Source organism: Triturus cristatus, chromosome 3_2 (assembly GCF_964204655.1).
Source record: "Triturus cristatus chromosome 3_2, aTriCri1.1, whole genome shotgun sequence".
NCBI classification, from domain to species: Eukaryota; Metazoa; Chordata; class Amphibia; order Caudata; family Salamandridae; genus Triturus; species Triturus cristatus.
Genome location: NC_140584.1, coordinates 1,049,594,958 through 1,049,611,410, shown reverse-complemented (window position 1 = coordinate 1,049,611,410; position 16,453 = coordinate 1,049,594,958). Strand labels below are relative to the sequence as shown.

At 45.7% G+C, this 16,453-nt stretch overlaps 1 protein-coding gene across 1 annotated transcript in view; it reads left to right on the top strand.

The window, feature by feature from the left end:
• The first annotated feature begins 3,155 nt into the window (after nucleotides 1-3,155).
• The window catches only part of LOC146859086 (uncharacterized), a 209,967-nt gene continuing 196,669 nt past the window's right edge, over nucleotides 3,156-16,453 (top strand). The window contains exon 1 of the mRNA XM_085647142.1: nucleotides 3,156-3,417. Coding sequence (XP_085503268.1) covers nucleotides 3,405-3,417 — 13 coding nt within the window. The 5' untranslated portion in view covers nucleotides 3,156-3,404. The remainder of the gene's footprint in view (nucleotides 3,418-16,453) is intronic.

Here is a 16,453-nt window from a genome sequence, read left to right as displayed (position 1 = left end):
TAGCTCCCTAGTTTCTTGCCTTTTTTATGTGCTATTATGTTTTACGTACTGTCGCGGAGAACGGTCTTATAAGCCTCCCAGAGTGTGACAGCCGACACGACCGAGCCTGTGTTTTCTCTAAATTGTAACTCTGTACTTATTCTAATCTCTCGCGCCACCCTCTAGTCTCCCAGTTCCCATGTGTTTAATCTCCAGCCCTGTCTTGAACTGTGTTTTCTCTGTCCCAGGGTGAGCCAGAGCGTAGAATGATCTTTCTTTACCAAGCCCCCTGGCTTTCTGATAAGAGCTTTCGTTATAGCCAGTTGAATGACCCCTCTCTACAAACCGCCTGTGATTATGCCAGACGAACCCTTCCAAATCAGGAACTTGTGTACCCATCTTTTCAGATACAGAATGAGCTCCTCTATAGAGTAGCAAAGGAAGGCAACCCACCCCAACTCATAGTTCCCCAGTCTTTCCGCGACCAAGTCCTCTTCTTTGCACATTCACACCTAACAGCAGGACACAGGGGAACACAGAAAACAATAGACATACTTTTGCGATATTTCTATTGGCCAGGCATATTTGCACGTTACTAAATATTCTCAGGAGTGTGAAATATGCCAAAAGAGGAACCCATACAAACTGCCTCCCGTGCCCTTGCAACCTCTACCCATTATAGGAACTTCCTTTGAGAGGATAGGCATGGACCTCATCGGTTCGCTTCCTGGAACCAAGAAGGGCCATCTCTACGCTTTGGTGGTCGTAGACTACGCCACACGATACCCCGAGTCCTTTCCCTTTCCCTTTCCCTTTCGTACCCCTACCAGTCAGAACATCAGCGACCGGCTTCTGGAACTATTTTCCAGGATTGGCTTCACTCGTGAGATACTCACGGATCAGGAGACCCCCTTTGTCTCCAAGATAATGGCGCAAGTATGCAAGTCCCATGACATTTCACACATAAAAACATCAGTATAAATTCCCCAGACAGACGGTTTATGTGAACGATACAATTCCACCCTGAAACTGACATTAAAGAAACTGTTAAGTGTGGAAGGGAAAGAATGGGATAGACTCCACCCTTTAGCACTGAAGCCAAACTCAGTCTAGTCTGGGTTGTTCCCCTTTCCAGCTCCTCTATGGTCGAGAACCTCGAAGCCTACTAGAGATCACTAAAGAATTCTGGGAACAGGAAAAAGAGGAGGAGACCAAGTCCTTTTTAGAGTACACCCAAGGCCTCTGTAATCGGATACAGAAACTAAGGAATTTCGCTGATGCGAATCTGGAGAAAGCACAGACCAAGCTACAAATGTTTTACAACCAAGGGAAAAAGTGGCGCCACCTGAAGGAAGGGGACTGGGTACTAGTCCTCATGCCTTGTAGCATCACGAAAACAAGGGATTCTGAAAAAGGTTGGATTAACATCCTACCAGGTCCAAATCACTCCCAAACTAACACACCTATACCATATCAATCTCTTAAAGAAATTGTTGGGTCCACTGCCCAAGGATCTTCACCTGGCGAACCCTATGTCTGAAACCGGTAGTACTCTAAGCCAGCTACTAGTCAACCACGAGTTGTCCCCTGAACAGAAAAAAGCACTACAAGATACTCTAAGTCCGTTTGCCCCCATCTTCTCTGACCTACCAGGCCGTACTTCCTTAGCACAACATTCCAACCCCACTCAACCTGGAAAGATAGTTAAACAAAAACCTTGCCGTATCCCTGCTGCTAAGCGAGAGGCCATAGAACAAGAAGTAAAAGCATACTTGCCCTGGGAGTGATACGCCCATCACAGAGCGAATGGTCTTCGCCAATCGTATTGGTACCAAAGCCGGACGGATCCGTCCGGTTTTGCATAGATTTCAGAGCCATCAATGGGATCGCCAAGTGTGATTCATATCCCCTTCCACGCGTGGATGAGTTAATAGAAAGGCTCGGTGAGGCACAATATATCACAACTCTCGACCTCACTAAGGGGTATTGGCAGGTGCCTCTGAAACAGCAAAACCAGGAAAAGACAGCCTTCTCAACACCTTCCTCCTTGTTCGAGTTTACCGTCCTGCCTTTTGGGTTACACGGGGCACCTGCCACATTTCAACGTCTCATGAACCGAGTGTTGGCAGACCATCAAGCCTAATCCTCGGCGTATTTAGACGATATAGTCGTCTATAGCCCTACATGGGAGGCTCATCTCCAACATTGCCGTCTAGGCTTTCAGGCCCTCCAGTCGACGGGCTTACATATCAATGCAAAAAATCTAAAGCAGGTTTCCAGAAGGTGAAATACCTGGGGTTCCTTCTAGGAAATGGTCACATCGAACCGCAAGAAGAGAAGGTCAGAGCAATATCCCAGGCCCCTTTCCCTGTCACAAAAAAGGAAGTTAGGGCTTTTTTGGGCCTACTCGGGTATTATCTCCGTTTCATACCCCAGTTTTCTGAAATGGCTACACCACTTACTAACCTCTTAAAGAAGGACGTGACAGCTAAGGACCTCCTTCACCCTCCTCCTGAATTTATGCAAGCATTCCTTGAGCTCAAAAAAGCCATCACTTCTGGTCCCATTCTACGGTCTCCTGACTTTTCTAAACTCTTTCTCTTACAGACCGATGCTTCTGAGAGTGGGTTGGGGGCGGTTCTATCACAGGTGGCTCCTGACAGTTTTGAGCATCCTATCCTCTTTTTAAGTCACCAATTGTTCCCTCCATGGAACAAGGGTACCCCATCATAGAAGAGGAGTGTCTTGCCATCAAGTGGGCGGTGGATAAATTACGATATTACCTTGAGTGTCCCATTTCATCCTGTACACTGATCACGCCACGCTCCTTTGGATGAGCCGGAACAAAGGTAATAACCAGCGCGTCCTGTGTTGGTTTCTTGCCCTGCAGCCCTTTTCCTTTGAGGTTCGCCATTGCAGGGGTTCCGAGAAGGGGAACGCGGACTTCCTCTCCTGAGTCTCCCTGTTTCCCGATCGGAAACAGGCTGGGGTGGGGGGGTGTGGCGAAGAGCTGCCCATGGACCTTGCCTCCTCCTCAGACTCAATATATGAACATTTGCCTCCTTACCTCTCCCCCTATCCCCTCCTCTATTTTCAGACCCCGGCTCCGGCTACGGAAGAACAGCTTCCTCGGCAACTGACTTCTCAGGCCGATCACGTGACTTGGTCATCTGATCTCCTCCCCTTCATAGAGGAATGGCGTTCTCGCTAAGGAGTCCAGCGAAGGGAGTAACAACATCATACAGAGAAGACTACGGCGTCCAGACCTTCTTTGTGGAACCAGGACTCGGGGAACTGCGGATTGACCCCGTGGCGGGTGTGGGAACGGAAACCCAGAACACCGAGAGGCCAAACGGAGATGAGGAAAAGAAGAAGCCGGACCTTCTCCGGCAACACGCTGAATCCAGCCACGGCTCAGGAGGGTCATGACTTCAAAAGGTACGGGTCCTACTGGGGATCATATGGGGTAAGGGGAAACTGGGAAGAGAGGGAGGGCAGGTCCGCGTATATACACAAGCTGAGCCCGGTAGTCAGAGGCCAAGCTGCAAAGCGTGTAATAACTCCTAGAAAAGCGGAGTAGAAGAGTCACTGGTATTGGTCGGGTGCCTAGCCCCTCACTCCCTTTCCCTGTACTGTTTAAAACACGGAAATGTGCCCCTTACCAAGCCTTGAGCAACTGCGGGGGGCCTACGTGGGACAGCTGTGAGTGTTTACCGAGTTCAGTCATTGCAGAAAGGATAGCCTGAAGGTAAAGAGGTTTTCGTGGCTTGCTGTCGTTTGGGTGGGGTGTTGCCTGTGACCGAGGGACTATCTGCTACCACACTACATGCAGTGGTGAGCGCTGGAAGGAGCACTCGACCGCCTTAAGGACCTTGTTCATTGAGGGTGCGCAATTGGTTGTCTGAGCTGCAGTATAACAGGGGTAAAACTGACAAATCACATTCCAAGCTCCAGTGTGAGCCTTGCAAGGCACCCCGGCACAGCGAGGCTGATACTGGCGCTGTTGAATCCGGGTCGGAGGCTACTGATCTCCCCTTAGACACAGATTTAAAGCAGACACTGGCCGCGATGCAGCATAGTTTAACAAAGATTGATGGAAAGATCAACGTGCTCTCCTTTAGGATGTATTGCATGTCCGAGAGGCTGGATAAACATACAGAGAGGTTGGACACCATTGAAAAAAGAGTGTCTGACGCTGAGGACATACTCTCTGCCGAGGCCACTGCTCATACCAAAATGCACAAGATGTTACATGCACTGCAGGCTAAGCCTGAAAACTTGGAGGTGCGCTTGTGGTGAAATAACGTCTGCATCGTGGGTGTGGCGAATAATCGAATATCGAGAACATGGAGCGGTATGTTGAACAACTTCTAATCACGCTGCTGGATAGAGACACCTTCTCAGATTTGTTCTAGTTGAGCGTTCTCACTGATCTCTTGCTGTGGAAATTGCAGAAATTACCGTTAGCATAAGCTGAAGCCATTTTGTTTGAGGCATCCATTTTCGTTAGCCATGTGCTTCTTCCGTCTTCACTGTTGCCTACTTTTCTATTTTGCTTGAGTCAATCACTATAGTGAACTCCTTCAGTACTGAGCCAGAGCACTGCGCATGCTCAGAAAGGACTGTAGCTGCTAGAATTCACCTGTCTTAGACTGTAACTGTCAGGCTATTCCAACTGAAGTAAGCAGTACATTTCCCCTCCCACTTCGTTAACCAAGCAATTTCTGTATGCCCATGATAGTCAATAACTAGAGTATATAACACCCTTGGTTTCTGTATTCTATGGACTACCTCCTACAGTGGCCTGAGGGTATTGTATTGACGTAGTCCCACTCATGTGAGATTAATAACCTTGTTATTTGATATTCCAGCTTCCGTGCCAATCTCTACTTTGTTGGTTTAAGAACCAGTGGACAGATAAGGGTGAACCCCTGCACCGGTGGGCCCCTAAAAAGGCTCATTTCCACATTGTGACTAGGCCGATTCCGGGAGCTAACCCCTGCCCGATATTAGATCGCTTTCTGAAATACAGGGACTTCGATGCTGCTCTTTGGAAGGCAAGAGAATTGAAAATGCTGCGTCATGAGGGAATGGACCTGTCCCTCTATCCGGACTTCACGCAGCAGGTACAGGAGGCTCGTTGTCAATTCATGCAAGTGAAGAGGAAACTCCACGAATGGAACTTTGAATGCAGCCTGGTATGCCCTGCAAAGTTACAGATCTTTTTCAACCGAAAACCGTATTTCTTCACAGAACCAAAGCAAGTTCCCCACTTTCTCAAGTGCCATCGGGTGCTGACTCCTGTGGGAGCTCTCCCAAAGGAGCCTCTAATGTGAATGACGACTCACTGAACTTGGAGAACTGATGCTAGATCAGCTTGCCTGCAGCCAGTGGGAGTCGCATGGATTATCTGGAAGGGGTTTGCTAGGTGCTAGATTCTGGCGCTGCGCCCCCTTCTGGAGATATTGACCATTCTGGGTGCCTTTGATGCCTTTGCGGGGCTAGTCGCTCCTCATTGGTGCTCCTTGTGTACTGAGTAAGACTGTTCCTATTGAATTTTTGGAGATGGAGCTGGGGTTGGTCTCACTGAATCCCTGGGAGGTTGTGGTGGTTCCATTCCATCTGGAGTGCGGCGGAGCATTGCCTGCAGATCTCTGCATTGATAACAACCTGTAGAACTGATGGATTTTTAGATGCGATTTGTTGGGGCTTACAAGGTTGGCATGGGAGGCATGGGCCTTGCCCTGGGGGTATGTGTCTAGCTGGGCCATGTATGGAGCACATGAGCCAGTAACTTCCACCCCCATGTGTTTCCTGCAACATGTAGAACTTTTTTTGTTGTTGTTTCTCTTCTCTAGGTTTTGGTCGGGAAGGGCTGGGGAAGGTTGTTATTCTACTGTTATTCTACTGTGCTGAGTTGGGGTAGGCATAGAGTGGGTGAGTTGTCCTATAGGATTATTGCTTATTTGTCCTGATGCTCTGGCTTGTTTGTCAAACAGGATGCAATTGTGAGAACTAGGTGCAATGGGTGACTTACATAGCACAATCACAACTCGATCTGCCCCCTTGCATCAGATCCCTGACGTAGGATGTGAGGGGCCTGAATGACCACAGAAAGCTCCGGAAAGTGGTGGCATATTTGAAAAGGCACAGTGTGGATGTAGCAATTTAGTAGGAAAGCACTAATAATGAGCTCTTAACACTGCGTAGATTACAAGGGCCCTTCCTGGCTGTGGGCATTATATTGCACGCTCGAGGTGTACCTATATGGGCAAGAAGCAGATCTGGCATTACACTGCAAGAACTTAGCACCGACCATAAGGGCAGATATGTGATTGCTCAATTTCTCAGAGACGGGAAGGTGATATTAATAGTGGGGGTTTATGGGCCCAACCATGACGATCCATCTTTCTACCATATCCTCAGCTCCTGACTGCATCAATGGGTCGATCGCCCCCAGTTCTGAGGTGGTGACTTCAATTGCAACTTGGTTCCTGCCAGGGATCTCTCTAGGGGGCGCCCCCACAGCGATGGCTAAAGCGATAGTTGATATGCCTTAACACTGAGGCCTTGTTGATGTATGGAGACAGCATCACCCGGAGAGTGGTGGGCTTAACACACTACTCAGCTACTCACGACATTCACATGCAAATCGAATTTTGGCTGGTGTCCAGATGCTTGGTTTCCCGGGTCCTTCGTTATGAACCTCTACGGAGAACTTATTCTGGCCACTCCCCTGTTATATTGGAACTTTGCCTCCATGCTAAAAAACATACAGCTTTCACCCGACAATTTCCCCTGTACTCCTTGCTGGTTGCTGTTTTTAAGGCCGCAATTGGTGCCAGCAATGGAGGAGTTCTTTCAAATCAACATTGGCTCTGTACCTAGCTTTGCCACAGTCTGGTAAACTTTCAATGTTTACGTTAGGGGCGCTGCAATATCAAAGCATGTAGGAGTTCTTAAATCACTGCGGAATAGGTTGGCTAGCTTCGAGGAAGACATTGCTGGGTTGGAACCAGAGCATCAGCATCTGGGAGAATGGAAGCCTGCTTAAGGACATTAGGGAGAAGCTTGAGGAATTCCATGAAATGGCAGACAGCGAGGTTAAACACCTAGGGAAATATGCTGCGGTCAGAGTTTATGGAGAGAGAAGATCCGGGTGCCTCATTGGCTACTTTAACGCGTCCAAGCAGAGAGTCAGTAGTGATTCTGGAAATATTAGACAAAGCGGGACCGCCGCTGTTCGATACAGAACTTATAGCTGGTAGGTTTTACATCTTTTACCATGGCCCGGGATGCAGAAGCAATAGTGGACTATCTGGGACATATTAACATGACATGGCACATGACGGAGCATAGAGAACACCTCATGGCGCCCCATGACCTCGGAGATTTTCTCCGCGCTCAAAGGTATGCATACAGCTAGCGCCCCTGGTATCGATAGCCTCACAATGGATTTTTATAAGGCATACCAGGACCAATTGAACCCACACATGACCACCTTGTATGAAGAAATGGTCAGGACTAATGTTATGCCTGCTTCCATGCGTGAGGCATTAATCATTACTCCACTAAAACTAGATAAAACACCCATTAACTGTGCCTCCCGGTGGGGGGGAGAGAGCGGTAGCAAAGGCGTAATAATCTTTGGGTATATGCAGGAGGAACAATTCCTTCAGTGAAAAAGTCATGAACAGTTGGGAATCTGTCGTGGGTAAGGCTCCCTCATTAGCTTCCACTACTTTAGGGCATGCCACAACCGGTGAAATCTCCTGGTGGACGACATGCAGGTGTCCCCAGACGTGCCTGCACTTTTGTAGGTGATACGAAGCAGTTCTCCGGTAAAACTTGTGACAAAATGTTATGCTCTTGCACAGGAGGCTATGCGCCCGGTAATGTTGAAGACCAGGGCGGATTTGCAGAGGAATCTTGCATGCCTCCTTGAAATGCTGTGCTAAGACTAATAAGGAATCTCTGAAAGGCAGGCTACGACACATTTACAGTAAGTATATTAATTGTGTATACTATACCCCTGAGAGATTGCACAGCTATGGGCTGCGTGACTCTGCAGAGTGTCGGCGCTGTTGTGCACCAGATGCTGGCTTTAAGCACATGGCCTGGCTTTGTCCGGGCATACAGGAGTTTTGATTAAAGGTTTTTCAGGAACTGACAAATATATATAACAGGCTTTTCCCTGGAGCTTGACCCACTGCTGGCTCTATTGAGCTTTGATAAAGAGGTAGATAAAAGTGTTAGGCATCTGGTGGCAACTGGGTTGCTTCTGGCAAGTGCAGGGTGGCGAGGCAATGAGCATGTGGTCCTCTTCCCTCCATGAGTGACTGGTATAAAGACATGACATACTGCAATGCACAATCCGAAGTCAACAATGATCTACTCCCTTCACACTGCCGCTCCGGGGGCTTCTGGAGATCTTATCAATCCTACCTGGTGGGGAAGGAGATGGGCAAGGTAGAGGGAGGATGGGGGGTTGTGGCAGAGGATTGATTTAGCCCACTCTTCATTGCTAGTAAGATTGGCTGCTATGCTAACGTTGTTATATCTCTGGACACTGCGGGGGAATTACCCCTTGATTGTGAGCTGTTTACTCAATATGTATTATGCAGAACATGGCTGGTTTCTTTAAAGTAAACTGACATAAGAATCAACAAATGCACCTTATATATGTGTCATGTTCAATGCACCAACGAACCTAGGTGGATAATGTTCAATCCTTTGTTCAATTTCCAATAAATAACATTTAAAAAAAAAATGAAAAAATCTCTATTTTAACTGCTTGCGAGACCTAGGCTTACCCACATAATTCCTCTTCACTTGGAGAACAAAGTAGCCAAGCTCAACCTGTCCGAGCATTCATAGGATCCTATTTCGCTGTAGGAAAGCATATTCAAGCTGAATCTGTACTATTTCTAGTAAGACTCTTTTCTGCAGAAATCTCCCCCAAATTTCTTTCATCTCTGATTTTGTTATATATGAAGTCACGTAGTGAGCAACAGCGATAAAGTTGTCTGCAACAATTTCTAGATTCATATTTTCATTCCACATCTTTAGATTCACAAGGTTATAGTCATTTGTATACTTGAAAGTGACAGCTCGTCTCAGGTTGTGTGTATTATTTGGTGATTTCCATGCCAGGGTATGTCAGAGTACAGACAAAAAGCTGTTGAGTCTTCTTTGTGAGATTACAGTTCATGGGAATCCAAAACAACATCTTGTATAAAATGTTCCTTTGCATCTGTATTTTCGTCGACAGTACTACCCGCATCTATGAGCTTGAAACTGTAGAACTTGTTGTCTCAAGCCTTTGTCTCCACTATCTTTTGGAATGGGGCATGTCGCATACTGCTGTTTGAAAGACAAGACAGAGTCATCACTGTCTATTCCAACTTCTGGTGCATCTTTGACCCATAACAGCATGTGAATATGTGGAGCACCTCTCGCTTGGTACTCTTTATGCCAAAAGAAATCAGTTACTTTTTAAGAAGATGATTAGTTTTGTTGCAGATGAAAGACATCATGGATTGAAATCTGTGATTGAAATTTCTGAAAACATTTTCAGAGCCCTACAAGCAAAGTTCTACTGCTGTCTTCTGATTGATACCTTTTATGTTTGAGTTTGCTTCTCGCAGGAATTCAAGCAGGTCACCTCACCCATAGTCAGCACAGTTGAGTGCTAGGAACAAAGTAGGTGCTCCCAGGTTTCTCAACATGATTTTCAGCTCACCATGACCAAGATACCAGTATTCGTTGGTACCACGTTGACACACCATCAAATTAATCAAGTTGTATTCCAGGTGTTTGCCTTTTACTTCCCTTGCTGAAAGATTTTCAGACTCACTCCTGTCTTCAAACTGTGGTTTAGTGCATAAGATAGTCCTGACAAGTCACTCTCAAATAGTAGATGAAATATATAGGGAATACACTGGTAAAATCTTGGACCCTCTTAATATAGCCTAGTTGATTTGTATTGAGCTGATGGTATTTGTACTGGATAGTCATCATTTCTACCACCTACAGATGTGGAAAACAGCAAGCTTCTACACTTTTATCCCACATATTCAAGGGAACTCCTTCTGCATTTTTCTTTTGAAAGAGATCAATAGAATCACCAATAATGTCTTTAGAATGTAGAGGATGCTTCTGCCTCAACTCTGGGAAGTCTGGTAGCATGATCTATGGAGTCTGGAAGATGATGAATGGCCGGAGGCTTTGGCATTCCCAAGGAAGGTGGCTATGCGCCCAAAATTCTAACTTGCACAACTTAAACGTTTACACATGGCTTACTGTGCTCGCACAACAATGGTTAAAATGGGCAAGTCTGAAACTGCATTGTGCCCCAGGGATTGTGGTCAGGAGGGATCATTCTTTCCATATGATATTGGACTGTCTGACACTCCAGACTTATTGGGTGGCTGTGACAGCCTGTATCATGAGTGTTTGTTGGGGCTACAAGTCGCCATCGGCAAAGTGGTGCCTCTTAAATATTTGGGATGAAACAGACCTGAATAGTAGAGAGCGCGTCTGAGTGACGCTGGGATTCATATTAGCCAAACACAATATAGCCGAACTTGGAGAACTACATCAGCTCCGACCTTTAATGATAGGAAACATGGCATGAATTGGTATAGGCAGACAGAAAGGGTGTTTTACGAAAGTAGAGGTTTCCCCCAAATATGTGGAAAACAGAATTATTATTTGGGGATGCTGTGTGCTCCTATTGAACTAGTTAAGACTATTGTGTTGTTTGAAAGGCGCTTGGATCGTATTGAAGGAAGTGACCCGATTAGGGCCACCCGGGTCACTCGCAACTACCTCTCAGCCTTTCGTACAAATGAAGAGTTGGTCAGAAAGTAAAGAATACAAACCAATATATTTTATTCAGATACACTCGAGCAGAGCCCAGTCTGCCCAGTCTCTTAAGAGTGCTGCAGAGGGACTGACATCAGCAAACATGGAGATACATTATGTACAATTCATAACCAATGAAGGCACGCCCATAATGGAATTTTCCAGGCAGATGCAGCTAAACAAAGAGGTACAGAAGGATAGGTTTCTATTCTGAGGCCGGGCACATTCTAGCTCCTATCCAAGGTCACTCTGTCGGTGTCTGCCACTAGACTAGTGGGAGAAGGCCTCTATCTAGTGGGAAAGGTATGCGCTAATAAGTACAGTGTATTCATTAGCAAATCAAGGCCCAACCTTAGAGAAACGAAACTTACCACAGGCTGTTTCTCAGAAGGAAATAAGGGTTAGTTTTGATCATAGTTCAAAATGACGGCCAAACATAAAATGGCTCAGTGAATGCTAACTTACATAGAATAATACAGAGACATAATAACAAAAACATTTTCATTCCAACAGTATGGCAGAATGGTACTATGTTGTCTGGGAGGATGGGAATCTATGGGTATTTGAAGACTTGGAACAATTAGTCATTGTTGTGCTGTGTCTAAACAATATGTGATATGATACATATTATCATCATAATGTTGTTCTTTCTATTTAAAATAAAAATATATTTTCAGAATCCAAAGGATGAATACTGTAGTGTTCATAAATTTCTTTTGATCTTGATCGATCCACCTTTTCAATCTGACCTCTTGATGTTGATGTGTCATCCTCCATATGTGATACATTTTGAAGAACATCTACATTTTTATAATAAAACCAGATTCAATGTTGCTTGTTTAACTTTAATACCATTTACTAGCTCTGGCGTATTTGTTACTTCTGGTTAGACACGCCATTGACTAGAATAAGTGCTTCTTCCAAATCTCTCTGCACCCCTACAGTTTCAATATTCAACATGAAATCTAATAGCAAGTACACAACTCTACCTTTAAGACCTTTCAAGGTCTCTGTTGGAGGAAAGTTCCCTGTCTTCCGCTCCATACAAACTACATCTTGGAATGGATATATACATTGTATTAGAATTGATTTATAAAAATGTACATTTGGAAGTTCTTGTGGGATTGCAACTAATTCTAACTTGTTGTGGACTGCTCTAGCGAGCATTTTATTATCCTCCAACTTATTATAACAGTACTTACAAATAACTTGTCGTGTGGAACAGTCACAGCGCTCCTCTACAAATAAGTACGCTGCAAATTCTTGACACTTATCTCTGTTATCTTCTTCAGTTTTTTAAAAACCAACAACATAACAAGTTTGACTCTACTGAGTGCGTCAACAACATATACAAACACAGTTCAGTTTCTCCTAACAGACTGTATGAAACTTTCTAGTCTCTTCTTGAACTTTATCAAAAGTAATACCTATGTTTTGTTCAAGTACACCTGCAGGTACAAACTACTTGTTTTCCCTATACTCCTCTTCAGGACCAAAGAAACGAAACTGAACATCATCACAAACTTTTTCTACCTCTGCTACCGTAACATGCAAAAGAGCTCTAGCCATTTCTCGTAAACATAGGGCAGGAGTTTTGACATAGTAAAGACTCCTAACTAATGTTTGCATTTCTGAATGGTGTACAGCTAATATTCTGAAATGATGAAAAGTGCTCTGGCACACTTTCTTTGATAGACATGCTAGTGAGTGTCCCTGTAAATTAGTATAATTCCTTACTTTGCATCGCTCTAATTCTTGCAATGTAGCTATTTTCTGCTTCAGACTTCTTAAGGGAAATATATGTAGGAAATCTCTCATTATATTGATATATTTCTGTTGAACACTACAAATACTGCTACAATTCCATGTATATACAGGAGGCTGTCTACGCCTTTCCTGTACCTCATCAGCTATCAATTTGCCTACATTTCTAGACACCATCACCTTTTTGGGAATACAACTACCATCTTTAATCTCATAACATCGTCCAGATTCTTCAACTGCATGCACTAATGGGTTCTCTTAGAAGTAGCTTTCTTCATTAAAGAACAGTTTAGTACTCGAAGTATATCTCCATACACCGCTGAAAACTTTGAAAAAATGATTTCTATTGATTGGTTGATTTTGTTTGCTTATGGCTTCTGTTTCTCATGGACACTACTACTTTATCCATGGTCTGGTCCTCATTCGGATTAGAATAAAACTAAATAGCTTCCTCTTGAGAACAAAGGCCTTATCGACTATTACCTCAACACATTACTTTTGTCTGAGTGCTTCTCTTCTTTTTTTATGGTAAAGGTATCAGTGAGTCTGTAAGTAGGTGCACAGGTTTGTGAGTGGTGCGCGAGTCTCTGAGTGGGTCTGTGAATGGGTGCATGAGTATTTGAGTGGATCCCTGAGTGAGTGCATGAGTCTTTCAGTGGGTCTATGAGTGGGTATATGAGTTCCTGAGTGTGTGTGTGTGTGTGTGTGTGTGTGTGTGAATGGGTGCATAAAGGTATCAGTGTGTCAGCAAGTGGGTGCATGTATCTGTGAGTGGGTGTATGAGTCTCTGAGTGGGTCTGTGAGTGGATGTATGAGTCTGAGGGGGTGCATAACTCTTAGTAGTCCTGTGAAAGGGTGCATGAGCATCTGAGTGGATTTCTCAGTGGCTGCATGAGTCTGTAGATCTGCATGAGTCTGCGGGTGGGATCTACTCAGAGACTCATGCATCCACTCACACATCCACTCAGACTCATGCTAGCATTCCCAGATCTACTCAGATACTCATACACCCACTCACAGATGCACTCAGAGACTCATACACCCACTCACAGATGTTCTCAGAGACTCACGCACCCACTCACAGACCCACTGGCACACTTACGTATCCACTCACAAACCCACTCAGGAATTCATCTACACACTTACTGATGCACTCAGAGAATCATGCACCTACTTACAGACCCACTAAGAGACTTGTGCACCAATTCACAGAAACACTCAGATACCATTGCACTCATTTTCAGACCTGCTCAGAGACTCATGCACCCACTCACAGACCCAGTCGGACTCATGTACCATTCAAAGATCCATCGATAGACTCATGTACCTACTAACACACCCAGAGAGTCTTATGCACTCACTCAGAAATCCACTCAGATACTTATGTAAAACTCACACTCTTACTCAGAGACTTATGCACCCATTCACAGTCCTACAGAGAGACTCATGCACCGAGTCACAAACCACCTCAGACACTCATGCAACCATTCAGAGACCTACTCAGTCATGCACCAACTCACAGTGTCAGTCAGAGACCCACATACCTGCTCAAAGGCCCTCTCAGAGACCCACGCACCTACTCACAAACCTACTCAGACACTCATGCCCACACTCACAGACCCACTCAGAGACTTCTCCACCCTGTCACACACCAACTCACACACTCATGCACCTATTCAGAGACCCACCCAGAGACTTGTGTACCCCCTCACAGACCTACTCAGAGACTCATGCACCCACTAGCAGACTAACTCAAACACTCATGCACCCAATCACAGATCCCCTGATACACTTATGCACCCACTCACAGACACACTCAGGAATTCATCCACCCACTCACAGACCTACTCAGAGACACATGCACCCACTCACAGACCCACTCAGAGACTAATGCACCCACTCACAGACCTGCTCAGAGACTAATGCACCCACTCACAGACCCACTCAGAGACTTATGTATCCCCTCTCAGGCCCACAGAAAGACTCATGCACCCACACAGAGATCCTCTTAGATACTCACACACCCTTTCACACGTACTCAGAGACTTATGCACCCACTCACAGACCCACTCAGAAATGTATGCACACACTCACAGACCAATTCAGAGACCCATGCACCCATTTATAGACCCACTCAGGGTAATTCACCCATTCACAAACCTACTCAGACACCCATACATCCACTTAGAGACCCACTCAGAGACTCATGCACCCACTCACAGATCCACTCATAGACTCATGCACCCACTCAGACATCTGTACCCACTTACAGACCCACTGATACACTTGTACACCCACTCACAGACACACTCAGGAATTCTTCTTCTGACTCATAGACCCACTCTGAGACTTATGCATGCACTCACAGGCCCACAGAGACATTCATGCACCCACTCAGAAATCCACTCAGATCCTCACACACCCACTCACAGCCCCACTCAGAGAATCATGCATCCAATAACAGACCCACAGGGAGATGCATGCACCCACTCAGAGATCCACTCAAATATGCACAAATCCACTCACAAATGCACACAGAGACTACTGCACTCAGTCACACACCACTTCAAACACTCATACACGTATTCAGAGACCCACTCAGAGTCAAGCAGCCACTCACAGTGTCAGACATGCCTGCTCACAGACCTCTCAGAGATCCACGTACCTACTCACTGACCCACTGAGACTCTCACACCCACACTCACAGACCCACTCACAGACTTGTCCACCCAGTCATAGACCCACTCATGTACCTACTCACAGACCTACCAAGAGACTTATTGTGAGAAGTTGGCCTGGTATATGCTGTCCACTAGTGATAGTGGGAACCTTGCACCAGTCCAAACAACCCCTTAGAGGAAGCAGCTAGGCTGGGGTCCTGGATAGCAGGGCCCCAGCCAGACTAAGGTCGAAAAACAGTGAAACATCAGCAAAAAGTGGGGGTAACCATAAGAAGCAGATGCTACTCTCCTACACAACCCCCCCCCCCCAAACGCAGGGACATTAAACCAACCTTGACCAGTTGAGTCTTCATGTTCTAAGTGGAAGTATCTGGAGAGTCCATCAGCATTGGCATGGTTACTCCCAGGTCTATGTTCCACTGTATAGTCCATCCCCTATAGGGAAATGGACCACCTCAAATGTTTGGGGTTTTCACCCTTCATCTGTTTTAGCCATAAGAGGGGCTTATGGTCTGTCTGAACAATGAAGTGAGTGCCAAGCAAGTATGGCCTCAACTTCTTCAGAGCCCAAACCACAGCAAAGGCCTCCCTCTCAATGGCTGACTAACATTTCTCTCTGGGGGTCAACCTTCTGCTAATAAAAGCTACTGATCCTGACCTTCATCATTCAATTGTGACAGTACAGCCCTTACCCCCAACTCAGATGCATCTGTTTGCACAATGAACTGTTTGGAGTAATCAGGATTCTGCAGAATGGGAGCAGTGCACATGGCCTGCTTCAGGTCATCATATGCTTTTTGACAGCTAACTGTCCACTGAACTTTCTTCTGCATTTTCTTAGAAGCAAAGTCATTCAATGGAGTCACTATGGATCCATAACCGTTTACAAATCTTCTAAAGTACCCAGTCAGGCCCAAGAAAGCTCTGACCTGAGTCTGGGTGGTGGGAGCAACCCAGTCCATTATGGTCTGGATTTTGCTCTACAGTGGTTGAACCTGGCCTCCACCTACAAGGTGGCCCAGGTACACAACCTGACTCTGACCTATCTGGCACTTAGTGGCCTTGATAGTTAGGCCTGCTTTTTGCAGGGCCTCCAAAACATTCCTTAGGTGGACCAGGTGATCCTCCCAGGTGGAGCTAAAGACAGCAATATCATCTAGATA